The sequence below is a fragment of the Camellia sinensis genome, chromosome 9 (genome assembly GCF_055761805.1).
Source record: "Camellia sinensis isolate YWXY chromosome 9, ASM5576180v1, whole genome shotgun sequence".
NCBI classification, from domain to species: Eukaryota; Viridiplantae; Streptophyta; class Magnoliopsida; order Ericales; family Theaceae; genus Camellia; species Camellia sinensis.
The window spans coordinates 66,106,734-66,134,713 of NC_138969.1; the positions used below are offsets into that span (position 1 = coordinate 66,106,734).

Below are 27,980 nucleotides of genomic sequence, written 5' to 3' on the forward strand. Positions count from 1 at the left end.
GTATACTCTGAAGTCATGTGTGGAAACCATGACTGCGGTCACAAACTTGTCGCACCGGCTGCAGAGCAGGACAAATGAGGTGCAACAGTTAAACTCCCAGCTGGCTCTGCTCCAACGCATGTATAAGGATGCGCGAGCAGAGATAAGTGTGCTAAAGGCGGAAAACAAGGAGCTGAAACGGAAGGCCACCGTGATGTTCCGATTTGGAGGGCCGCCATATGCTGCAGTGGAGGAGCAGGGAGTAGTGATCATGCCCAGTGGAGTGGGAAACACAGAGGCAACACCGGCAAGGGCCGCCCAGGACGGAGGCAAGAAGAAAAGACCGGCGGCAGAGTAGAGAAGAAAAAATTCCACCTGTGAATGTGGTTGTTTGTTTGTATTTTGTTTTTTTTTTTTTTGTGTAAAATTGTGATCGGGGTTGATCCTTGAGATGAATAAAATATGGTTTGGTGTGCAAAGCTAGATGGTATGAATGGAATTGGAAAAAGATTAAAAATAAGGTGAAAGAAAAATAAAGAAAGAAATAATAACAATATATTTGAAATCAAAAATGAAAGATGGGGGAAATAAGGAAAGTGGTTTGGAGAAAATAAATAAAAATAATGGAGTTTGAAATCAAACGGAGGAGAGATGATGTTTTTTTTTTTATTTATTTATTTTTTTTTTATTTTTTTTTAATATATAATAAAAAGATATATATATATATATATATATAAAATAAAGAAAGTGGGGAACAAGGAGTGCACCAATTAAGCTTTAGAATAAAAAAAAGTTTGGGCGGTGGATGAAAAGTGAGGAGAGAGAGTGGGTGTAAAGTGTTTGGTAGTGTAAAATGGATGAAAAGAAAAAATAAAGAAATAAAAGAAGAAAAGGAAAATGGGTTTGAATAAGATAATAGAATAAAAAGAGATAGAGATATATATATATATATAAAATAAATAAAAAAAAAACAAAAGTTGGGAACAAAGACTGGCTGTGAGGTTTAGGCTAGTCCTTTGACCAGACAAAGACTGGCTGTTGCTCTTTGGAATCCATGTTCAAAAGCTGCAAAGGTGAAAAAGCTTTGCTTCAAGAGGTGGATGATGATGAAGCAGATGCAGCAGCGGTGGCCATGTGCCCAACAGAGTGGGATGGAAGCTTGACCAAGGGAGCTTATAATAATCCATGTGTGTGTGGTGGGGTTGAAGTGTATGAAGCTCTGTGAGAGATAGAGAGAGAGGTTGATGCCGAGAGTGAGAGAGAGCCGTGGATCTCCTTGGTTGGAGTTTTCCAAATCAAATAATGTCTGTGCAACTGTCTCCTCAAATTCAGTGGGTGCCGCATCCTGATCTTTGTGTATCTTCTTCCTTGAAGTGTACATCGTAACAGATCTTGAGAGGTGAAGCGAAGATCGTATCTGATCTATCTGTACCAATGAAGGAGGCCCCCGGTTCGGCTTCAACTCCAGGAGAGTGTAAAAGAAATTGAGAGAGAGAGTAGATGTGAAATTTGTGGCAGCGGAGTGAAGGTATGTGTAGAAAATTTTAGCGGAATTGGTTGAGGTCCGGCGGACGGCTAAGGTAAGGTTGCCGCCCGCTGGTGAAGCGAAAATATTAAGTTCTAAACTTGCTCTGATACCATGTAGAAATTTAATGTATAAAGAGAAATAGAGAGAATTAATTATGTATAGAGAAATAGAGAGAATTGTATTATTGATTGATATATATTTTATTTCTATTACAATGATTCATGATTCCTATATATAGAAGAGGGTGAGTGTGTAGTAGGTAAGGAGTAGGTGAAGTGGAGGTGGTAATGGTGTAGTGGGTTAGGTTTAGTGGAGTAGGTGAGGTGGTAGTGGTGTAGTGGGTTAGGTTTAGTGGAGTAGGTTTAAGTGAGTGAAGTAGGTGGAGAGTAGGTGGATTTTAACAGACTCATTGTAAACACAACATACATCAATCAATAATACATCAATAATACAATTCTCTATTTCTCTTTATACATTAAATTTCTACATGGTATCAGAGCAGGTTTAGAACCTAATATTTTCGCTTCACCGGCGGGCGGCAACCTCACCTTAGCCGTCCGCCGGACCTCAACAAAATTCCGCTAAAGTTTTCTACACGCCCTCACTCCGCCGCCGTATTTCACCGCCGCTCATCTTCCTCCGGCCAAATTCCTCTCAAACTCCATGTCTTTGCCACTGCTAGGCAGTCGGTCTATGCTTACAGGAGTAAATGATGTCAACACCTCTGTATCAGAAGGAACTTGTGATACTGTCCATACACAAGTAGATTATGACACCACTCTGGAAGACTTAGTTGCTCAGGTGATGGTTCCTGTAAGATCCCCAGCCGTGGCACTTATTGTCACTAATGCCTTGATGTTGCGTATGCCTTTTGAAGCTCTGGCAGAAACATGTGAGGCTGATAGATCTGTTTTCGACATGCCCTTACTGCTATTTGTAGCCCTTGTAGGGGCCACAGTTGGAGGACTGCTTGCAAGACACAGGAGAGGAGAATTGGAACGGCTGAATGAGCAGTTGCGCCAGATCAATGCAGCACTAAGAAGGCAAAGCAAAGATCGAGTCTTATGCCCCACTCTGAGTTATGCTCCTGTTAGTGGTAGAATACAAGAAAATGAAGTAATTGTTGATCCAAGGAAGCATGAATTGATTTCCCATTTGAAATCTGGAAAGAATTTTCTGAGGAATCAAGATCCAGAGAAGGCATTTGTGGAGTTTAACGCTGCTGTGGCTGTTCCATCGCCATGGGAAGTACATGGCTGTGGCTGTTCCAAACAGATTCATCTCATCTCTCTCTCTCATCTTTGATGTGGTGCCCAAGGATGTCAACACTGCTGTGTTGTTTTTGAGAAGAGTCAGAAAACTTGCATCGAAATTCCTCTCTCTCACTTTACTTTTTCAAACCCACAGCTCCTTTTTCTTTCACCACATGATCCCCTTTCTTTTCTTTTCTTTATTTTCCACTTTCAAACCCACAATCCTTTTTTTTAAATCAACCCACTCAACTTTCTTTTATTTTAATATATATCTATATATATATATGTTTATTATAACATATTGCACAGATTCACAAACCCATTTTCTTTTCTTCTTTTCTTTCTTTATTTATTTCTTCCTTTTCATTCCTTTATTACATCTATACCCATATCCATCATCACACTCTTTCTTTATTTATTTCTTTTAATCACCTTTTGCACCTCCCTCACCGACTCCCTCACCACAAAATAGAATTTTTATTTATTTATCTTATCTTTTTTTTGTGTTCCATTTTTCACAATAAAAAAAAAAAACAAAAAAAACAAAACACAAAAAAAAATAAAAATAAAATATAGCTTTGTACACCAAACCATATTTTATTCATCTCAGGGATCAACCCCGATCACAATTTTATACACACAAAAAAAAAAACACAAACACCCAAAGATTTGTTTTCTTTTCTGCCGACGGCCACCCACCGACCTCACTTCTTCGCCTATTCCGCCGGTCTTTTCTTCTTGCCTCCGTCCTGGGCGGTCCTTGACGGTGTTGCCTCCGTGTTTCCCACTCCACTGGGCACGATCACTACTCCCTGCTCCTCCACTGCAGCATATGGCGGACCTCCAAATCGGAACATCACGGTGGCCTTCCGCTTCAGCTCCTTATTTTCCGCCTTTAGCACACTTATCTCTGCTCGCGCATCCTTATACATGCGTTGGAGCAGAGCCAGTTGGGCGTTTAACTGCTGAACCTCATTTGTCCTACTCTGCAGCCGGTGCGACAAGTTTGTGACCGCAGTCATGGTTTCCACACATGACTTCAAAGTATACTGATTAGCCTCAATATCTGATTGTGCTGCCATTCTTTGCTCCACAGACCGCATAGGAAAGGTCAACGGAGCAAACTCAGGGGCGCTTGGTTGAGGTTCACGGGCAACCGCACCAGTTACCTCTCTTGTGGACTCGTTGAGGTCGGGAAAGAGAGTGAGCAGACTACGGGACGAAGAGGCCATGTTATGGGTTGCTGAGTGTTTCAAAGAAAGGTTGGTTACAGAGTGTTACAAAGTATCTCTCTCAAGACAGAGTGTTACAGAGTATCTCTCTCAAGACAATGAAGAGTTTCTCAGAGGTTTTTAGCCAATTTTTTGTCTTAGCCTCTGCCTCAGCCTCAGCATCCGTCTTGGTTAAATAGCCAAAGCAGACACGCGCATCGCGCGCCACTTGACGCCAGACGACAAAACGGGCGCGCAAGCCAATGTGGTGACGCGCCTCGCCATCATGTCCGGCACATCTTTTTATGACTTGGGCTCGCCTTTTGATGGCACACCTTTTTATGGATTGGGCACGCCTTTTGATGGCACGCCTTTTGAAAGATTGGGCACGCCTTTTGAGGGTGCGACTTTTTATGGGTCCGACAAGACTCTGTAAACTGTCCCGACATTGATTCCGGTTAGCTCCTTCATGGGTCCGACAAAACTCTGTAAACTGTCCCGACATTGATTCCGGTTAGTGTCTACAAGGGTCCAGCAAGACTCCGTAAACTGTCACAACATTGTCTGCTACAACGGTCCGACATGACCCCATAAACTGTCTTCTACATCGGTCTGACACCGCCATCCAGTGTCCTCTACACCGTTATGACACCACCATACAGTGTCCTCTACAACGTTATGACACCCCCATACAGTGTTCTCTACAACGTTATGACACCACCATACAGTGTCCTCTACAACGTTATGACACCACCATCCAGTGTCTTCACCAATGGTCTAACACGACCATACAGTGTCTCCTATCCTCTTTTATTTTTATGTATTTTCTTGTTTTGTTACTCTCTCCAAACTCAAGTTGGTTAGTTCCTATCCCCCTTGAGTTTGCGGGGGGCTGTTAAAACCTACCACTACCACTACCACCTACTACACCTACTCCACCCACTTCACCTACTACCACCTACTCCACCTACTACTCCACCTACTACATACCTACCTCCTCTAATCTTCTATATATAGGACTCATTGTAAACACAACATACATCAATCAATAATACATCAATAATACAATTCTCTATTTCTCTTTATACATTAAATTTTACACCTATAATAACAACTATCAAACAAGTATTGGTATGGCTCCATACGAGGATTTGTATGGCCAAAAGTGTAGAACTCTAGTATGTTGGAGTGATGTGGGGGAAAGAAATTATTGGGACCTGAAATGGTTCGGACAACTATTGATAAAGTGGAAGTAATACAAGATCGCTTGAAAATTGTACAAAGTCGCCAGAAACGTTATGCAGATAATCGAAGGAGAAATCTAGAGTTTGTTATTGGTGACAAGGTATTCTTACGGGTGTCAATATGGAAAGGGGTGATGTGGTTTGTTAAAATGGGTAAGTTGAGTCCGCGGTATATTGGCCCTTGTGACATTATTGAGCAAATTGGGACCACAACTTACCGGTTAGCATTGCCATATGAGTTGTCTTGGTTACATGATTTATTCCACGTCTCAATGTTATGAAAGTACATTCCAAATCCATCACATATATTTACTACTCAGCCTATTGAATTGAAAGAGGACTTGTCATATGTTGAGGAGCCAATGCAGATTTTAGATCGTCAGCATCAAGTACTACATAACAAGACCATATTGTGGGTGAAAGTTTTATGCAGGAGATACACATCCGAGGCAACTTGAAGAGCAAGGAGAGTATGCGGACTCGATACCCTCATTTGTTTAAACATGGTAAGTTATGGGACGAAATTTTAATTAGAAGGGGAGAATTGTAATATTCACAACCTAAATTTAGAGGTTTATAATTTAATTAAAAACATCAATTATGGTTATAAAATATTAAGGATGGTTATTATCGTTGTTATGATAAACTATGATTGGTTTAAGTGTAATAATGTAAATAAAAAACCAGGGATTAAGAGATTTTCAATATATACATTTAAAAGCCAAAATTGTGCTAGAATGATCTCCAACACAATTTTTTAAAAATAAAAATAAAATGATCTTCAACCAAGGGTCAAAATTTCATTTTAGTGTATTGTTTTGGTTAGCTTGGAAACATATAAAAAAAACATAAGAATGGAAATGAAAAAAGAATTTAGAAACGTATGAAAAACATTTGGAAACAAAAACTAAAACCTATATAAATATTAATACATTCTCAATAATAAAGTAATTGAACATATTGAGGTCTATGAATATTAGAAGCTCCTCTCTTTTAGTGATGCAATTCTAACCATCTCTCTCTCTCTTTTATCTGTCTGTGAGGAAGTGACCAAATAGGAGGCCTAGCTATGTTACATGGATTCGGGTACGGTGTTTGGTGGAGGTATGAGCCTAAATGTCAGATTCTTCTAGTTTCGATGTCTAAAGACACTGGCCACAGCTACACATCATATTTTCTTAATATTATTCTTTTACCATTTAGGGTAAGTTGGTATTATTTATTTTTTATTTTTTTGATTGGCACTGGGGTGTCCGGATCAAAGTCTAACTAATCCCCAGGGGTGTAGCAGTTTCCCGCAAGTCCACCACGGTTAATTCAAGGGTTAATTCAGGGGTAAGTTGGTATTTACAAAGTAACATAGATGATAGAGCCGTTGATGCAAAATATGAGAGTTTTATGCATTGTTGTAGAGTAGAATCAATGACAGGACAAACTTATTGCTTGCATAATCAACTAGACATGTTGGACACATATCTCATACCCTGACCCACGTGTCAATTGCATTTATAATTGTCTTTGGTTAATGTGTTTTCAATACCACAAGGACCGATGGTATCATTTCCATGGAGAAAAATGGAACATCTAGAATTTGTCGTCTAAAATTTTCATTACTGATAGTATTGATGTCCTTGTTTTGTATCACAATGGCATTCTCTCTAAGCCTGGTTACAAGTAGAATTTAAAGCTTCCAAATTTTTTCCCCGGATGGGTTTTATGGTTGTTGATTATAGATGTAGCGTGTGTCTATTTTTTACTCTATTTGGGGAATTGGGTTACAACAAGAATCATTTAAACTCTGCAATTTCTTTATGCTAAAGGGTGTTTGTGACCATAACCATAAAATATTTGGTCTGGTTTTGATTTTTTCCTCCTAGGTTGCTATACTTCTGTTCCGTCTTTCTGTAGCTCTTTCATAGTTTATTCCTTCCTTTTAGTACCCCTCCTCAAACATGATTTTGAAGACAAAAAAGGGCAGAAAAGAAACACAGCCAGAAGTTACACTTCTATTCATTACAAAAAAGAGAATGCCAAAAAGCTTGTCTGAAAATGTTATGGGAATTTGATCAAACTAAGAAGTTTTTTTTAGCATAATTTTTCATATTTAAATGATATTATATTTTGATACAATAGCCCGTTTGGTATAACTTATAAGTTAGCTTTTGTGATTATTGCTTTTTAGATTATTATCTTAAAAGAATTAAAATAAGTTGTAAATCTGTTTTGGGTGGCTTTTAATAATCTGTGAAAAAAGTTAAACTTGTTTGGTTAAATAAGCTGTCACATAATTTTTTTTGTTGTGCAAATATCTAGAATGCACACAAAATGTTTTGTCTCTATGTATTTAAGGATTTCAAATAGCTCAAAAAACCTACAAATTATAGTTTATGAAAATCTCACCTTTTTTGGCTAAATAAGCTAAAAAAGTCAAATAAGCTCTAATTTACAATTGCAACCAAACACTAATATTCAACTTGTTTAAAGCAAGTTGAATAAATTGGATTTTAAGCGTTACCAAACAAGGCCAATATAATATATTTCCGTATACCATTGACATCAGGATTCAGTTCCAGCTGACCATGAGGTTAAACCAATGAACCTCATCTCGGTCTCTTTTCTGGTTTATTAGATAAACCAAGTTTTACAACATTTATAAGTAAAAAAGACTTGGAAATTCATTGACTGTTAATGATGGTATTCTATTTTGATACAATATAAGATCTTTCCATACATCATTGACATCAGGATTCAGTTCCAGCAGGCCATGAGGCTAAACCAATGAACCTCATCTTTCTCTTTTCTGATTCATTAGACAGTCCAAGTTTCATAACAGTGATAAGTAAATCAGACTTGGAGATTCGGATGGAAATGTATTGACTGCATACAGGTCACTAGCTTCTGCCTTTCTGGTAAAAAGGAGCAAAATAGAGAACTTATATATATATATATATATTATATGTATATATTTCTGGAAAGAATGATTAACTAGTGGCCACAGAAGTTCCAAAAGCCCTTGCATACACAGGAGCTCTCATATTGAAAAGGTTCAAGCATTAAGTTTTACAGAAATCAAAGAAAGGTCTCTGTTTATAGGTAGAAATAAATGAAGGGTCATGCACATAATAAAGTAATAAACCAAAATACGAAACCCACATTTTCTTTTTCATCCAGATGAAATCAGACTCCTTAGATAGGAAGTATTTTGCCTTCCACTAATTTCACTACAAGAATGCCAAAGGCCCAAAACAAATTTACTATACTAATAAACTAGTTATTGTATTGATAATTGCAAGTGAATATCATCTTTTTGTATTGGTATTAGCCAATACAATGTAAATGAACAAATAAAAAAAAATGATGATACTGCATCAAGCTGCAATAATGGTAAGAATTAATTGCATGGATGTCGAAATCATTAATACCTGAGTTTGGGTGTCATCACCTGTAACAATGTTTCCCACTGTTCTAAGAGCAGGTATAAGAACCGTAGGCGATGGATGGCTTGTGGAAAACAAATTTTAGTTAGTACCACTATAACAAATCTGGCAACTATTACATGAAAATAAATAAAATAAAATAAGAGTACAAAAATTCAGCCTAGAAAAAATGCAAAATGTTCCAGTAATTTGCAGAAAGGATAATTTTTCTGCACAACTAATTCTAGAAAACTATAAGAGGAATCCAAGTTAAATCAATGTCATAATTTAAAATTTTAGTGAAAATAGGAACATACGGCAGAAGCTCCACAAGTCGTGGACAGACACCTGCCTCAATCAAAGCTTGAATTTTGCCATTTGGACCATCAGAAAGATAAGAGAGTGCCCAGCAAGCATTAGTTAAAACTTCTTCATCATTCAAGTGGATAAGTTGCCAAAGAACTGGCAATGCAGGTTTCACCTGAAAAAGCCAAAAAGAAGATAACATAACTAAACTTGCCCACCTTAATACAGTCAGGAAAGGAGGCCAATTATCATTAGGGTTACGAATGAGCTGAGCTTTTAGGTGTTTAGCATCAGGCTGCTAGGTTCATGACTATATCATGAGCTAAAGAGCCAAGATCTGCTCAGTTTGGTAGATTAATTCTAGTGACATGAGTTGCATTTTTTTTTTCTTTTTTTTTTTAAAAAAAATCTGATTTTATTGAGAAAGTATCAAGATGATGCGAAAGAATACAAAATATCCCAACATGGGAAATCACCAAAAACGGCTAGAAAACAACTAAAAACACCTAACCAATAACATCATTCAAAAAGTCTAAAAAAGCAAACAAATCTAGATCCCCCCTCCTCTCCAACCAACTATACAAAGTAACCAATAACCAGTTTTCAAGCCACGACACAATCTAAGATAACTCTTGAAAAGTGCGCCGATTTCTCTCTAGTCAAACCAACCACATCAAACAAAATGGCACCAACAACTAGACCCAGTGCCGATGACCTCCTATTCAAACCCCCCTCCAACTGCACAATAACTCCAAAACCCCCCTCAGCTGCACCCAAGCAACTCCAAACATAGAAAAAATACGGCCCACAACCTCGAAGTCACGGAACAATGAAGAAACAAATGATTCACAAACTCCACATCAGCACAACACATACAACACCGATTAACCGACACATGTCCACAGCGAACCAAATTATCAATAGTAAGATTCCGTCCCAATGCAGTCCATAAAAAAAAACCGCCTTAGAAGGAGCACCTGATACCCATATACTCTTCCAATTCCAAGGAAAAACCTCCACCTCTGAAGCATGGACTCTCCAAAATCAGTGTCGTGGCGGTGTCCGACACGGGGGCACGCTGGAGACACGTACGGGACACGCCAGATGGCGTGTCCCTTTAATATAATGATTTTTTTGTAGGGGACACGGCGGGGACACGCGTGTCCATATGGGGACACCACAGGGCTTTTTTTTTTTTTTTTTTGCCTCTATGTAGTGCTTTTGTGAAGAATATTGTTGGATGTTGAATGTTTTCCCCTTCTCGTTTTAGTTTTTGTTATAGTTTATTATGACTTTTTTGTGAATGGATGATCTATTAATTTGTTTAAATGTAGTGATTATATTTATTGAATTAATGTTAGTATGTTAGTGTTTGTTAATTTTGATTTAGGATGAATGTAATATGAATCTACATAACACATAAAAATATATAAAAATAAATAAAATAAAATTCGCCGTGTCCCCCGCCATGTCCGTGTCCCCATTTTTTGGAAATTGTCGTGTCTCGTGTTTGTGTCCGTGCTTCATAGACCTCCACTAACTCCCCCTCCAAACTCCGATAAAATAACGAAACAAAAAACTGGCCTTTGGTACCCGCCACATCCCAAACTACCACATCTTCCTCCTACCAATAATCCCTAATCCATACAAGAAGCTGAGCAACTTCTCCAATCGACCCACCTCCCAATCCTGAACCTGCCGATGCAACTGGACATCCCATGCCACCACACCGTCCACCCCCAAACAATCTGCAACTATAGCCTCCCGATCCATAGCAATACTAAAAATCAAAGAGAACCACACTTCCAACGAAACCTCCCCACACCACCTATCCCTCCAAAACAGCACCTTCTCCCCTGATCCCACCCGAAACTTGACCCTATCTCAAAACTCCCCCCTCTCCAACCAAATCCCCTTCCACAAACCCCGACCATAAGACCCAACAACATCCCCCGACCTCCAATCCCCCCTTCCCACCCCATACTTGGCAGCAACACCCTACGCCACAACCAATCCCTCTCCCAAGCAAATAGCTGAAACCACTTCCCTAATAACGCCCTATTAAATGACACCAACCTTCACACCCCCAAACCACCCATCTCCTTTGGACAACAAATCCGCCCCCAATCAACCAAATGATATCTAAACTCCTCCTCTCCACCCCCCCTTCCCCCCCTCCCCACACACAAAAAATCCTGCTGAAGCTTCTCCAAGCGAGTCGCCACTGAAACAGGAATGACATGCAACGACATAAAGTAGGTCAGAATACTGCTCAACACACTTTTGATCAATGTCAGTCTTCCCCCCTTCGACAAATATTGCTTCTTCCATCCCGCCAACCAGCGCTGCACCCGTTCCACAACCCCTTCGCACATCCCCTTTGCCTTGTAAGTAGCACCCAACGGTAACCCCAAATAAGACACTGGCAGTGCAACCATACAGCTCAAACTTATTGCTAACATCGGCAACCTACCAACCTCCCGCACTAGAATCAACTCCAACTTACTCAAATTAATCCGCAAGCCCGACACCACCTCAAAGCATAGCAAGACGCACCTCAAGTGACATGTGTTACATTTTAATTATTGCAAGTTTTTTTTTTTCCTTTTTTTAAAAAAATGGACCAAAATTGCATAAACTTTGGAAAAGCTGGTTAAATGCATGATATGCGGGGCCACCTCTTGTATTTGTATCATATTCTATGTAAATCTTTCAAATGCCAAGGATAAAAATGCATAGATTTTGAAAAGATGACTGGACAATTGACGACATGCAGGCTCCTCTTTTTATCTTTTGCATCATACATACCATATTTACCTTCAACAGTCAAACTTCAAGTTACCATATAGGCACATAGTTTTTAAAGAGCTACAAAACAGTAAAACAATGCCTATGCTCTCAAACATTAAAAAACTGAGCATGGGTCAGCTTGGGCTTGGTTCATTTATGAAACAAGCTTCAAGTTCAACCTTGAGCTTGGTTCATTTAATGAATAAACGAGTTTGAATGAGCTCAATCAAAAATTCTTATCCCGAGCATTTTATGAACAATTCAAATCATCTAGCGCCCTAATTATCATTAAAAATCTATAACAATCCTTCTGCAAGATTATTGTTAAATATAAAACAATACTTTGAGATGTCTCACAACCTGCTCAAATGGTGTTGGAGGCTTGCCCCGACAGAAGTTGGACAGAGTCCGTGTAGCATTTCTCAGCATAGAAAGTTTTGAGTGTACATTCAACTGAGCTAGCAAAGGCATAAGTGCACCATTACCAAGAACAAGATCCCTACAACTTGGAGAGTCACCAGCAACATTACCCAAAGCCCATACTGCCTGTTTATACATCATGAAAATTAAGAAATGCAAATTCATTAGTAGTCACAACCAAAAATAATTATCGTGTCAACAAACAGTTAGGTGCATTACTCAGAATTTAGAACAACAAAGAGTATGAAAATTCTGGAAGCGAGGGATAACATTAAAATTGGGTAAGACATTGGGAAAATATAAGAAAAACAAAACAATGAAGCATAATGGAATAATACTGTTGCAAGAATTAAGAGAAGTGAGGTGAGAAAAGGGGCTGAGCACACATTGCTATAGTAAGAGAAGTTGGCAATAAATATAAAAGTTTTCAAACATTTAAAAATAAAGAATCCAGAAGTTTTAATTAGGAAATCACTTCAGAAGCATGGTTAACAAAGTCAAGTCAAACACTTTGTACGAATTTTAACAAGACTTCCAAAAAGTTTAGAAAAGTTTGTCACACACGTGAACCTAGAATACCAAGAGCTTCAAAGAAAAATGGGGCAAGAGTTTACCTGCTCACGGACATCATCACTGGCAGAGCTCAAAAGTAGCACGAACTTGGGGACAGCACCATGTTCAATGACAACTCGAGTATGCGCTGATGTCCCAGATGCAACATTGGTCAAAGCCCATGTTGCCTCAAACTGCAAACAAAGACAAAATCAAGCTTGTGCTAGATTGATTACATCAATCAGAAATGGAGCCAGTTCAGTGAAAAAAAATGAAGGTACAAATAGTCCCTACTTGCAGTTGAGGTAGATCTTGCCTTCCAAGAAACTCCACAAACCGAGGGACTACACCTGCTTTGATCACTTCGTCTATTGGAGGGCTGCGTTCTACACGCATCACAAACCAAAAGTCAACACTAAAAAAAGGTTCATTGAAGTATTCCTAAAAATATTACCAATACCACAACTCCACCCATACCAATTGATAATAACTTTCTGAACTGAGTAGTTGCTTCTATTTGCGCTGCAGGATCTTCAGACCATACTCCTTGCACCATCAAAGGAATACTTTCCAACTGTTACACATCAGAAAGAACAAAAACCAAAATCAAAATAGAATTGTTAAACCAAAAAGCACCAAGTGGAAAAGAATTTGAATAAATCTGAATTGCCTTTCAGAGTAAAACATTGAAATTGGTTGTTCACACTCACACCTAATAATTTGACCCAAATCTATTCATGTTACACTTCAGTTATATATTCCATTGCTAACCTCAAAAATAAGGGTAAAAATGAAATCGGATCAAAAAGGCTAAATCAAACTCTATTAGGAACTGCATTTATGACATATGGATGGCATAACTAAATCAAGAACATTCCAAAAAGCACTTCAGGCTCCCAATTAACTTCAGGTTTGTCATGGGCGATTTTTGTTTACAATGGTTACAACTTTAACCTATTGACTGCACTGCAGTCACCAGGCTTCTTTTGTAAAGAAAATCTTCACTACAGAAGCCACTGCTGGTTTTGTTTTCAAAATTTTTACATCAAGCAGAAAGATGAAAAAAAAATAAAAATCATCAAGGATTCAAGGGGAAAGGTAAAATACTCAGTACATTATTCAATGCTTCATGTATCTTCTACTGATTACAATGGTTACAACTTTAACCTATTGACTGCAGTCACCAGGCTTCTTTCGTAAAGAAAATCCTCACTACAGAAGCCACTGCTGGTCTTGTTTTCAAAAAATTTACGTCAAGCAGAAAGATGAAAAAAAATAAAAATCATCAAGGATTCAAGCGGATAGGCAAAATACTCAGTACATTATTCAATGCTCCATGTATCTTCTACTGATGTATTCTTAGTACAAATTCTTGACACAAGCACAGGCACAGTCATGGACACAGCAGAGATATGATAAAAAAAAATATTTTCTTTATGTAGGATAAGACATTGATACGATAACTAATTGTAAGAAGAAGTGAAAAAGTATGTATGATAAGGCATCCTATCAGTGGAATCCACAAATGAAGCAACACTTGGAAAACAAATAGAGACAACCTTTGAAATGCCCTTCAAGGAGTTTGGCAGTTCCCCTCTGGAATTAGCCTTTAAAAACCCTTCTTTCAGCTAAAAATATTCTCCTCCATGTGCACTAGTTACTAACAAGGGCACTAACCACCTCTGCTTGAATTGCACACTTAGAACTCCCTTAATTCATCTGTTATACATGTCATACTGGAAAATACTCATATTGCAAGTTTGTAAACTTGCACACTAAGAACTCCCTTAATTCATCTGTTACACATGTCATATTGGAAAATACTCATACATTAACCCCTTACAATCTAAAATTGGACTTTAGCCCCTCTGTGTCTCAATGATGTCTGGTTTTCCCGACAAGCATGTCACTACCATCTTTGTCAAAAAAAAATTTTAAATAGGGATATGTTCCCAAGCATGTCTAATGTGTCAAAATCCTTGCATGAATATGAGTTGTGCACGAGAGGCTATGAATCGTAACACTGATACATGAGGCAAAATCACATGTCTATGCTTCATAGATTAGAGTATAGTAAAATTTCGATAACAACAAAACTCCCTTCAACGAAGTCTAATTTAGTTTTTAACCAAGTTCAAATGAAGTGTACCAATCTTGGATTTAAAATAATAGTAATAATAATAATGAATACTTCATAATCGTATATTTTCCTTAATTTTTAAGGCATCCAAATGGAATAAAATTAAAAGGAATGAATGAAGAACACAAACTTTGATGTTCAAAGTTCTAAGATGCACAGTTTTCTACCACTGACACTCAAAAGGACTGTAGCACTCATAAATCATCAAGCATCATCACATAAAAATTTATAAAACTATAAAATAAACCAGAAGCAAGATGTACCAGTAGATTCAGCAGCTACCAAAGTAATAACCCATATGGTTGGTTACCAATAAAACAGAACAAAGGAACAGAAAACTAGAAAGTTCTTTTATTATTATTATTATCAAATTTGGTTTTTGAAGACAAGGCAATCAACTCAACTAAACCCAGGTTGAGGGATTAACCTCAACCCAAAATTTCCAACATCAAACTTGATTTCCAACATCAAACTTGATCTTTTTACCTATAATTCAAACAGCAACCAATCCAACCCAATAAAGGTCCATGCATAGACAGCAATTGAAGATCAGCACAAAGATCAAATTCTAGTATTTCAGTGAGGGCAAAATGACCACAATCTTTTAATAGCTATAGGGAATTACGAAGCATCTGCAAGTCAATGAGACTGGAAATGAAACCTTTAACTGAGTTTCTTTAAAAATTAATTTCCTAACAATTTGGCATCTAAAAAAGTAAAATTCAACTAAACTAGTTTCCCCAATGGAATGTAATAAAAATACAAGGCTCCACTCATTGATCTGTATCCCTATCCTACAATTTGTCAGCAAACAAATTTAGAAGGGCTAGAAGAGTAAGATCATCTGAATTGGGCTCAATTGAGTAGAATTTTCAAATTTCTCAATTACCTACTACAGAAAAACTCAAAAACCCCAAAGCACAAATCTTTCCCATTTCCCACATTTTTTGAGCAACCAAACACAATTCAACAGAAAAGGGAAGGAAACCCATCAATCCCATCTGAGAGTTGCTGAGACTGAAGAAGAAGACCTTCTCTTCGCTTCTTCAAGAGATTGTCCTCATGCTTGTTCTTCTTGATCTCCACCAGATTGTCCTCTCTCCGACGCCGAGTGTTATGAATTAGGAAGTTTTTAGGAAGTTTTGGATTCAGTTAGCTCAGTTGGTGCTGAAATTCAGGAATTCAGTTTGAGAGGGAGAATTAGTTTGAGAGATTGTTTGGTTGTTGGGGGTTAGTTAGTGGGTTAGGAGGTTTGTTAGTTAGTATTGGGTGTATATAGCTACGGTTGAGAGGGGAAAAAGGGGGGATTTTTTTGACTGTAATCAAGTTGTATGAGAAAATGAATGGACTCCAAACTCAGTTTTTCATTTTCTCTCTTCTTTTTCTTCAATTACTGCTTTCTTCTTTCAATGTCATATCAATTGGTATCAGAGCAAGGCTATTCATGCCCTACAAGAGAGATTCCATAGAAATGGCAGATGGAACTAGGGCACAAGAATAAAAAAAAATCGATGAAGCAATACGTACTCTTAAAGATAGCAGTGATAGGCAAGTACAATCAGAGAGATCAGAAATTCATTGAAAGATGTGAATGAAATCAAAGAATTGATTTTTGCCATGAATGTCAAGTATGATCAAATGACAAATGGAGTTTTTGGAAATCATCCAGAAACCATGGAAGCTCAGGTTTGTTTGGATTCATCTCAATTCTCTACTTTTTTCAATACCAGATATGCAAGAATTGATTTTCCAAGATTTTTTGGGAAGATTCCACTGGATGGTTATATAAATGTGAGAGATTCTTCGATTGTAACTCGGTTGAAAGTGCAAATAAGGTGAAATTAGCCGCTCTGCATTTAGAGGATAAGACCCTTCAATGGTACCAATGGTTTGAGAAATGTCATCGCCAGATTAATTGGGATCTGTTTAAACAAGGAATTATTTCTAAATTTGGGCCCAATTCTTATGAAGATGCAATGGGTGATCTCACCAAATTAAGGCAAACAAGCACTGTGAAGGAATATCAAGAAAAATTTGAGATTCTAGCAAATAAAACCAGTGATTTATCAGAAACTTTTTTTGTTAGTTGTTTCATCAATGGGTTAAGAGAAGACATTAAGGCAAGGGTGTTAATATTCAGGCCTACTACTATAGTTCAGGCCATTGGATTGGCTAAAATGTAGGAGAATAGCATTGAAGCCATAACAAGAAGAGCCAGACAAGGGAATAGAGTGGGAGAATCTACTTTTTCCCATCAGGCCAAACAAAATCCATTTATGAATCCTGTGAAGAAAGAACTACCAAAGGACTTGGAAGAAAAAAAAGCCAAAGGATTATGTTTCAAATGCAATGAGAAGTATACAAGGGGCCATATCTATAAAAAGAAGCAATTATATGCTCTGGAGGTTGAACAAGAAGATCAGGAACAGGTGGAAGATGAGGGTGAAGATGTGGATGAAGATCAGATTCCAGAAGAGGAATTACAAATTTCTATTAATGCCCTGTCTGGCTCTATTTCCTATAGAACTATGAGGGTAAAAGGCAATGTCAAGAAAAAGCTAGTCATGATGTTAATAAACTCGGGAAGTACTCATAATTTCCTACGTCCAGAAGTAATCAAGAGAGTTGGGATAATGGCCTCAGAGACAGACCCATTACCAGTTTTAGTTGCTGATGGAACCAAACTAATGAGCACAGCAATATGTAAAGGATTTCGGTGGGAAATGCAAGGTACCGAATTTCAAGCTGATATGAGGATTTTGCAGCTCAAGGGCTGTGACATGGTTTTGGGGATTCAGTGGTTGGCAACATTGGGTCCAGTGAAATGGGATTTCAAGAATCTTAGCATGGAGTTTCAGTTGAATAACAGAAGGCATGTGCTAAGGGGAGGAAAGAAATGAGAATTGACAGTCATTGGGGCTAATAAGATGAAAAAAATAATTCAGAAACAAGCACATGGAGTTGTAGCTCAGGTGTACTCCCTTCAAGCTGAATGTAATGAACTAGAAGATACATTGTCACCAGACTTGGAAGCATTATTGGCTGATTATGAAGATATTTTTCAAGAACCTAAGACCCTTCCTCCAACCAGAGCTCACGATCATTGCATACCATTGAAACCAGGGATAGAACCTACCAATATCAGGCCCTATAGGTATCCCTATTTCCAAAAGACTGAGATTGAAAAATAGGTTAGCGAGATGTTAATTTTAGGAGTTATTAGAACCAGTGTTAGTCCTTATTCTTCACCTTTGCTATTAGTTAAGAAGAAGGATGGGAGTTGGAGAATGTGTATTGATTATCGAGCCCTAAATAAAGCTACTGTGAAGGATAAATTTCATATTCCTGCTATAGATGAACTCCTTGATGAATTGTGCGGTGCTAAGTATTTCTCTAAGCTGGATTTGAGATCTGGTTATCACCAGATCAAGGTAACTCCTACAGACATTTACAAAACTGCATGGACATTATGAGTTCATGGTAATGCCATTTGGGTTAACAAATGCCCCATCTACTTTTCAAAGCTTGATGAATGAAGTTTTTAAGCCTCACTTAAGGAAATTCATCTTAGTATTTTTTGATGACATTTTAGTATACAGTAGTACATGGACCAATCATTTGCATCATTTGCAAACTACTTTGCAGTTGCTACTAGTTCACCAACTGTTTGCCAAAAGGTCCAAGTGTGTGTTTGGTAAAGAGGAAGTAGAATACTTAGGGCATTTGGTTTCAGGGGAAGGGGTTTCTGCTGAACCAACCAAAATTACAGCTATGACTAGTTGGCCTACACCTGCTACTTTAAAGGAACTAAGAGGATTTCTTGGCCTTACAGGATACTATAGACGGTTTGTTTAGGGCTATAGAAAAATTTGTTCTCCACTCAATAAATTACTCAAAAAGGATTCCTTCCAATGGAACTCAGAAGCTGCAATAGCACTTGAACAACTTAAGGTAGTAATGACCACAATACCAGTTCTGGCTTTGCCTAATTATACTAAAGAATTTGTGGTGGAATCAGATGCATCGAGAAAAGGCTTAGAGGCTGTGCTAATGCAAGAGGGACATCCGATAGCTTTTTGGAGTAAAGGCTTATCTGCACGGGATCAACTTTTATCTACCTATGAAAAGGAATTAATGGCAGTGGTCTTGGCTGTACTCAAATGGAGGCATTACCTTTTGGGTAGGAAATTCCTTATCAGAATAGATCACCAAAGCTTAAAATACCTATTGGAGCAAAGGGTGGGCACCCCATTCCAACAGAAGTAGATTACTAAATTGTTGGGCTATGATTATGAGATCGTTTACAGATGTGGAAAGGAGAATAGGGCAGCAGATGCTTTGTCTAGGAGGGAGGATACTACAGATAACCCTCCTACTTTGCATGCTATCACTTTTGTGTCTACTAGTTGGTTAGCTGAAATTAAGCAAAGTTGGGTATCTGATCCAATGGTGCAACAGGTCATTTTGGATTTGATTCTTGATCATACTTCCCACATGGGTTATCGTTGGGAGCAAGGGATTCTAACCTATAAAAGCAAATTGGTGGTAGGGAACATGCCTCAGCTCAAGATCCAGATTATGGAGGAATTTCATTGCTCTACAATAGGTGGGCATTCAGGGATTGATAAAACCACTAAGAGAATTCAGAGAACTTTGTATTGGAAAGGGTTAAAGAAAGATGTTTCAAAGTTGGTTTCCAAATGTGACATTTGTCAAAGGTTTAAGAGTGAAAATGTGAAATCCCCTGGATTGTTACAGCCTCTTGCTATTCCCAATCGAGTTTGGTCTGATATCTCTATGGATTTTATTGAGGGCCTTTCCAAATCACATAGCAGATCTGTTATATTTGTGGTCATCGATAGGTTAACTAAGTATGGCCATTTCATGGCACTTTCACATCTATACACAGCCAAAGATGTTGCTCAAGTATTCCTGGATCAAGTTTACAAATTACATGGACTGCCCTCATCTATCGTGTCCGACAGAGATGCAGTCTTCACTAGCAATTTCTGGCATGTGCTTTTTACTTTGCAAGGTTGCAAATTATGTTTAAGTTCTGCTTATCATCCACAAACTGATGGCCAGACAGAGATCTTAAACAAGTGCTTGGAGAACTATTTACGATGCATGATAGGTGATTGTCCTAGGAACTAGGTTCAATGGCTTTCTTTAGCTGAATGGTGGTACAACACTTCCTACCATTCAGTCATCAAAACCACTCCATATTACGCTGTTTATGGCCAAGATCCACCAGACCACACCTTCATTGCTTCCAACCCCTTTGCTATGGCTGAGGTGGATAATTGGGTACAGGAAAGAGCTTTAATTCTCAGAATGTTAAAGGACAATCTGCATCAAGCTCAACACAGGATGAAGCATTATGCTGATATGCATAGATCCGACCGTGAATTTGAACCACATGATTGGGTTTACTTGCGGCTGCAACCTTATAGGCAGTCTACTTTGGCATTACACAGGAATATGAAGCTTGCTCCTAGATTTAATGGTCCATTTCAGGTTGTGGCAAGAATTGGAAAGGTTGCTTATCAGCTCCAGCTACCTGCTTCTGCCCATATCCATCCCGTGTTTCATGTTTCTTTGTTAAAGAAAAGGTTGGGTCAGCACATAGTCGCACAACCTACATTGCCACCAGTCGCACCTAATGGAACTTTCCAAATGGAACTTGTGGCAATGTTGGACAGACGTATGGTTAAGAGGAACAACAAGGCAGTGGCTCAACTCCTCATTCAGTGGTCTCACTTATTTCCAGAGGATGCTACTTGGGTGGACTACCAGGACATCATCACCAAATATCCCCATTTCCAGCCTTGAGGTCAAGACTATTTTTAAGGGGAGGGAAATGTTATGATTTAGGAAGTTTTGGATTCAGTTTGCTCAGTTGGCGCTAAAATTCAGGAATTTAGTTTGAGAGGGAGAATTAGTTTGAGAGATTGCTTGATTGTTGGGGGTTAGTTAGTGGGTTAAGAGGTTTGTTAGTTAGTATTGGATGTATATAGCTACGGTTGAGAGGGGAAAAAGGGGGGGATTTTTTGACGGTAATCAAGTTGTATGAGAAAATGAATGGACTCCAAACTTAGTTTTCCATTTTCTCTCTTCTTTTTCTTCAATTACTGCTTTCTTCTTTCATAGTCATATCACTGAGCTTCGTCACCATCGACGCCAGTTTTGTAGGACTTCTTGCGGACCTCTGTCCGAGAATTGGGTCACAGAGACATTGCTGAGTTGTCTCTCTCTCTCTCTCTCTCTCTCTCTCTCTCTCTCTCTATGTAGAGGTGTTCAACGAAATGTCTGAGAGCAAAAAGACATGATGAATTGGATTTGAAGAATAAAATAGAATAGAATAAAATGATGTATATGGGTAGAATACAAAAGGCTAGGTGGGTCTCTTTCTCTCCGGTGCGAGGTTAACTTGCTCCACCACCACCATGCCATTGCCGTCACCGCCACTATCCCAATATAAAAATTAAAATATATAATTTCAAAATAATAAATTTTAAATTTAATTTAATACATATCAAATAATTTATTTTTAGTTAGCATTTAAATTTTTATCAAATAGTTTTTTAATTTAAAAAATTCAATATTTAATCTTCGATCTTCAGTTTTTAATTTTATCAAATACAACACACACATTTGACTTAATGGCCTAAGGTCTCACTATTGGAATTCGGCAACTTGAAACCAAAAAAAGAAAAAAAGAAAAATTCCTAATCAAAACTTAATATAAAATTTATTAAAATGCATAAAAACCAAAAAATAGAAAAAGAAAAATGAAATTGAGTGTTAACATTTTCTTTTTCCTTCTTTATTTAAGAAAGGCATTATCTCAATCCACTAGGTCTCTTCCATGTTTATCTAGAGGCCTAAAAACATTCATTGTCCAAAGGTCTTATACTAAAATTTGATAAAAATCTCCCAAATAAAAATAGAACTATTCAAATGGTTATAAATTCTAAGCATTATAGGGAGTATTACCATATAAGTAGTTGCTAGAATATTAAATAATTTATTATCTCATGTTTTAGATGGTAAAGGCCTTCGATGATAAATTTTGCAAGTGTATAAATTTTGTCTATGTCGTATTGCTCTAATTTAATTTAAAATTATTAGAGATATGTAATTATGTACAAACTAAATTATCAACTATGAGGAGAAGTTGATAATTTGATTTGTAGTTTATTCAAAAATACAATGTATCATGAATTTTCATCTTGAAATTTTCTTCGAAACTGAAATATATGATGTAAATTTAAAATTAGTTGGATATGAATCATACCAACACAATGAATATATATAGTCCATTGATTTTTACTAGTTTATTAGTCAAGGACCCAATTTAATTTACTTTTTTGAAAAAAAAAAAAAAAACATTGCCTCATAATGTAAGTATATATGTATGTATATATGTTAAATGTGGTAAAATAGAGAAGTACCTTAGGTGGCTTTGAAATGATATGGTTTTGCACAAACTGATTCAAGTCCATCCCCTGTAGCGGTATCACGGATCTATCCAATCTAATTTCCTTTAGTTTTGGTGTGCTGCCGGAAGTAGTGGCAGCGAAAGTCTTCATTTTGGGGCACTCATCCAATACGAGTTGTTCCAAGGATGGCCATTCAAAAGGAAAGTCGTCTCCTCCTGCGCAGAAACCACTTAGGTTTGGAAGATCTTCAAGGCTGAGGTTTCTGAGACTTTTGAACACCATCTTGTAGTCCACTCTCTCTTCTTTTTCTTGTTGCCCTTCGTTTTGCTTCGCAGCAACAATTTCCTTTATTTCTTCACAGTCACTTACGCAAAGCTGTTTAAGTTGATGAAGAGCCTGAGCTATGGAAAGTTGGAAGACATATTTCAGTTTGCCACATGATTCGACACGCATATATCTTAGGTTGCAGAGTTGCACATGTTGACGACTGGAGCAGTTCAATATATGTTTCAATCTAGGCAAGTTCCATAGACTTAAAACGCTCAAACTAGAAAGCAGCTTCATGCCTTCTCCTTCAGAACCAAAATCAAATACTTGTTCCAATTTCTCGCATTTGAATACTACAAGCATCTCCAAATGTTGTTGTAGCCTTTGAAGCAAATTGAATGGAAGAAGAACAGTTGATAGTGAAGGACATTTGTCAACTACCAGACTTCTAAGCTTTGGGAACCACTCCCAGCTGGAAGTAGTAAGTGCACTTGCTGCACATATCCCTTTGAAACTATCCAAATCCTCGAGTTCCAATTCTTCCAGGTTGAAGAGCAATTGCAGATCACGTGGTTGTGCCTGTGATGAAATCCCCCATTCCTCTGTGTCGATCAAGTATTCCAATTGAGAACAACTTTCAATCCTCAGACGTGTAGCTCTCTTCAACACCATCTTTAGCCATTTACTCCAATTAACCATGGATCCAACCAAATTTCCAACTTTCAAATAATTTGGGGAAATATATTCAACTCTAACCTGATATCTCGATTTTCCAATAACAATAATAAAACTTTCCAGCTCAGGAAAAACAAAGTCCTTGGGTATATACACAATGTCAGGTATGGAAATGGTTAGCATTTTTAGGCGAGGCAAAGATCTTAGAGCAGCAACTACTTCCACTGCAGGGTATCCGATACTCGAAGATGTGATGCCAAACAAGTACAACTCCTCCAAATGGAATAAAGGCAATACCATTGCGGCCAGAATCGGAAATTCATGATGGCTTTCAGTCATGTCCAACAACCTTAGATTAGTTAACTCCCTTATAGCATTTGGTGCCTCAGAAAAGAAGGCATGCCTGAGGCTAAGGACTTCAAGCGTCTTTAATTGTCCAAGAAATTTAGTGTCCCCAAACTTAATTCCATCAAGAACTAATGTTCGAAGACACGTTTGGTTATTGGAAGCATCAGGACTACGAATTGGATTGTCAAAATCGTAGTCAAGTTGTTGGCTCAAATCTAAAACATTAAGTGCATTCATCCTTGAAAAGAATTCATGTGAACATGACCATTCATTTTTATTGTATTGTAATAGTAATATTTGGAGCTTTGGACATTCCAAGACCTCAGGAAGGTTACTGATTTGATTTCTGATTAACGATATGCCAATGTATTGATCCAAACTATCCATATTTGGCCAATCTTTCAAATTGCGACCAGCTCTTACAAAATACTTTTTGGATCCAATAAATATGGCAACATCACGTACAACATCATGCATTTTGATGCAACCTTGTTTATAATTAGCTAATAATAAACAGGAAGCTATGAGATTGTTGATCACTAACTTTGCTCTGCTCCTGGTTTCTTGCACTGTATCAACATTTTTGAATAATTTCAACCCCATCCCATATCGTACCAAGTCTTCTACTACGATGTCATGATCCTCAGGAAACAGAGAACAAAGCAAGAAGCAATCCTTGGCTTCCTCATCTTGCAGGTAATCATAGCTCAACCTAAGACTTTTGTACACTTGTTGATCAACATCTTCAATGTTTGTTGGCACTGATTTTTTTAATTCTTGGGCTGCATTTTTCCATTCTTCAAGGTTAGATTTACCTTTCATTGCCTTTGCAACCGTAACTACTGCTATGGGAAGCCCTCCACATTCTTTACAAACTTCTCTGGCCACATCATTCAACGCAGAAGAGGCAACAACGTCGCCAATGTTCTTTCTGAATAAGCCCCATGAATCTTGTTCAGATAAAACATCAAGCCAGACTATCTTTGTTTTCTCCCATTCATTTCCCATGGTTCTACACACTTGCTTACGCCGTGTTGTGATTATGATTTTGCAACCCGGGTGATCATTGCCAAATGGAATGCCCACGTTTGCCAAATTAAGTTTGGCCCAAACATCATCCAATATAACAAGGATCTTCTTCACATCATTGAGTCTTGCACACAACATGCTTGCTCTTTCAATTTCATTTTCTTTTTCATTTAATTCGGTGAAACCCAACCAGCTAGCTATTTGACCTTGAATTTTTTTAATGTCTGGGTTCTGAGACACTACAGCCATCACAGCATCGTCAAAAAACTTATCAGATTTAGCTTTTTTACCAATTTCTGTTACCAAAGTTGTCTTTCCAACGCCCCCAATACCATGTATTCCAATGAAGTTGATATTGTCATCACTTAATGCCTCCATTACATTCGTCATTGCCAAATCTCTAGAAGCATAAGGCACGAGCTGTTCAGAGGGTATGGACTCTATCCCCAAGGGAGGTGCAGGTTTGGATATGTTGTTATTGAATGTGCCTTCTTTTCCCAGCTCTTTAGCCTCCTCTGTTTTATTTTTGGCTGCCTTACCTAGCCGGCGTCGTGTGACCAAATCAGGAAACCACCCATTCAAACATTTCTGGTTCACATTGGTACCACCTTCTAGAAACTCTTTAGCCTCAAGAATGAACCCATTAACTTTGTCAATCCAATTCTTGACATTTTCTAGAATTTCTTCTCTATTCCTTTTTGCTACATCGATGGAGTCGAGCACATCTTTTCTCTGAGCCTCCAAATTTTGAACTTGCTTTCGTAGCTCTTCACTGTATTTCACTCGATAGAAGACATAATCGAATTGACGCCCAACTGGCTCCACCGATAATTCAACAACTTTTCTTCCAATGGAAGTCAGAGCATCACAGACAGCCATAGCCATGTCTGATAACAAACAAAGCAATACTTCAAATAAATAATATTTTACTATTGGCAGTAATAACTATTTACATGCTTGCTAATAAAATAAGATGTTGCAAGCCAGTCCAATAGAATGCACTTTATCTATCAAAAAAGTCCTACTCTAATTTTCTCTATAAAAATATTTATGAAAAAATACAATTTAACTATTTATACTTCTCACATCATATTTCGATACGAACTAACTCAAATAAATTAAAATTAAATCAAAACTCACAAATAAAAATTCAAATAATTTTGGGTATGATTCATTGTAATGTTAGTTGTGATTCTTTTTTTTGGTTATGATAGAAAATGTCTTTGTTATTCCTCAAGTGGTATTTGGTTATGACCTATGAAGCATGGGTGCGTGTATAAATACGGGTACAGGTATGCTGATATGGCAAATTTTTTAAAAAGTAAGATACGGTTACGGCTAGGGCTAGGGTATTTCAATTTTTTTTTAATTTCTTTCTTTAATTTATAGCTAAACATCCAACATATAAATCAAAGTTTCAATATCAAAACTAAAAAGAGAACAGTTTATCTAAAACTGTATATAATTCTTTATTTATTTTTTTTGATTGTCTAAAACATGATACAAAAGAGAGCAAAACCATGACTCATGGTCAAGGGTGTTGGAAATAAAGGTTGCAACAAATTCTATCAGCTGCCAAAAAAAAAAAAAAAAATTCACCTTGCCGTACCCACGACGTACCCAAATGTATTTACCGTACCGACATGTATCCAGCGTACTCGGTATGCACACCACCGCACCAGTACGCGTACCCGCACCTGGTAAGTACCCAGTACTCGTACGACACCATTTTTTGAGTATCCGTGCTTCATAAGTTATGACTTATCGAGTTTTTTTAGTTATGACTACACAAATATCATAACTTGTATATGGTACACAGCCAAGAAAAATGTGTATTGTAAAATGACCCTACTTTTTATAATAAATTCATAAGTAGATACATATTGATATACGCAAACATAATTCGAATAAAATTTATAAAGTATGATTTTCAAAATATATACTTATAGTTTATAACGTGTATTGTATGGGTTAACTGCAAGTAACATATCATAAACTTTATGGGTGGGACAATTTTGACCCATCTTTGTTAGTTAAGAGAAAAGAATAATCTACTTGATATGTTTTGAAATTCTTTATTTGTTAAGAGTATCACATAAACAATATCAAAAAGAATCCCTAATACTACCTAATAAATTTTCAATATATATACATTAATGTATGTCCATACTTAAAGGTACGGTGTAAATAATAATGAGATCAAAATATAATTAAATATAAAATTGTTGGATTAAAATATAATTTATTTAATTTGTTACTAAAAGTTTAAAGTCAAGATATGAATAGAAATCTAATTAGTTTTTCAATAAAATAATTCATATAAATATAAAATAGCCCATATAAATATAGATGCAATTTTAGATTTATACAATAATAAATATTTATATAATAAATCTTTGAAAAAAAATACCAAAAGAAAGAGTGAGAGAGAGAGAGAGAGTGTGGAGAGACTCTACTCCCACCACATCATTCTTTTTTGGGCAAATTACATATACACCCTCGAGCTTTGGCTAAATTACAGATACCCCCTGAGGTTTCGGAAATTACATCTCGCCCCTTGAGGTTTGTATTTTCATAACAATTTGCCCCCTGAGGTTTATATTTCATAACAAATAACCCCCTAATTTCTTATGCAAATATAGTATTCAGGGGGGAATTCGTAATTTCTCAAACCTCAGGGGGCATCTGTAATTTGGCCAAACCTCGAGGGGTGTATATGTAATTTGCCCTTCTTTTTTTAAAAGAAAGAGTGGAGACAAAAGATAATTTTGAAATGGAAAATAATATGAATCTCAAATATTTTATTAAATTTTTTATATGGATGTGAGATTCAAACAAACTCACATATATATATATATATCACATATCCATATGAGATGTTTGATAAAAAAATTTAATAAATTATTTGAGATTCCTAACCTATGTCTTTTGAAATCTATCTATCTATCTATTTATCTATATATTATATAAGGAAAAATGGTGTTTTTAGTGAGGAGCCTTGTGAGAGTTTCAATATCTCATACTAATTTTCTTGATTTTCTTAATTTTAAACAATTAAGAAAATCTCCATTGGTTAGCTTTTATTTGATAATCTCATATCGGAAAAAAAAGAAAAAAAAAAGAGTTATTTTACTCATATAAAGTGAATCTTATACTCTCATCTCATTTAATATATTATAATGTTGTGCATGTTTCAATTCAATATAGTTTAAATTTTAAAAGTCTTAATTAATTAATTATGACATAGCCAATTAAGCTAAATCATTTTTGATTTGATTGATTTGTTGGTTTAACCGTGATTTTAGTAGTTTTATCAAAATATATTAATTAGATTTGTTTGATTCGAAATAAACTAAAGATTGATCTGATTAAAAATTGAA

General features: G+C 37.0%; 1 protein-coding gene across 3 annotated transcripts in view; it reads right to left on the reverse strand.

Moving 5' to 3' along the window:
• Positions 1-27,980, reverse strand: part of LOC114318589 (disease resistance protein At4g27190-like) — a 157,598-nt gene that overhangs the window by 122,939 nt on the left and 6,679 nt on the right. Inside the window, exons 2-9 of one of the 3 annotated variants that reach the window (XR_014339902.1) lie at positions 22,294-25,487; positions 13,177-13,273; positions 12,994-13,085; positions 12,762-12,893; positions 12,088-12,273; positions 8,949-9,112; positions 8,638-8,716; positions 4,307-8,121 (exon numbers count right to left, since the gene is read on the reverse strand). Coding sequence is in view for 2 of the 3 variants with exons in the window: in XM_082886964.1 (XP_082743090.1) it covers positions 8,107-8,121; positions 8,638-8,716; positions 8,949-9,112; positions 12,088-12,273; positions 12,762-12,893; positions 12,994-13,085; positions 13,177-13,273; positions 22,294-25,485 (3,957 nt within the window). In the remaining variant the exon portion in view is untranslated. Of the gene's footprint in view, positions 1-636; positions 8,122-8,637; positions 8,717-8,948; positions 9,113-12,087; positions 12,274-12,761; positions 12,894-12,993; positions 13,086-13,176; positions 13,274-22,293; positions 25,488-27,980 lie in introns of those variants that run through there. The other 2 variants (XM_082886964.1, XM_082886962.1) reach the window with 2 other exon arrangements.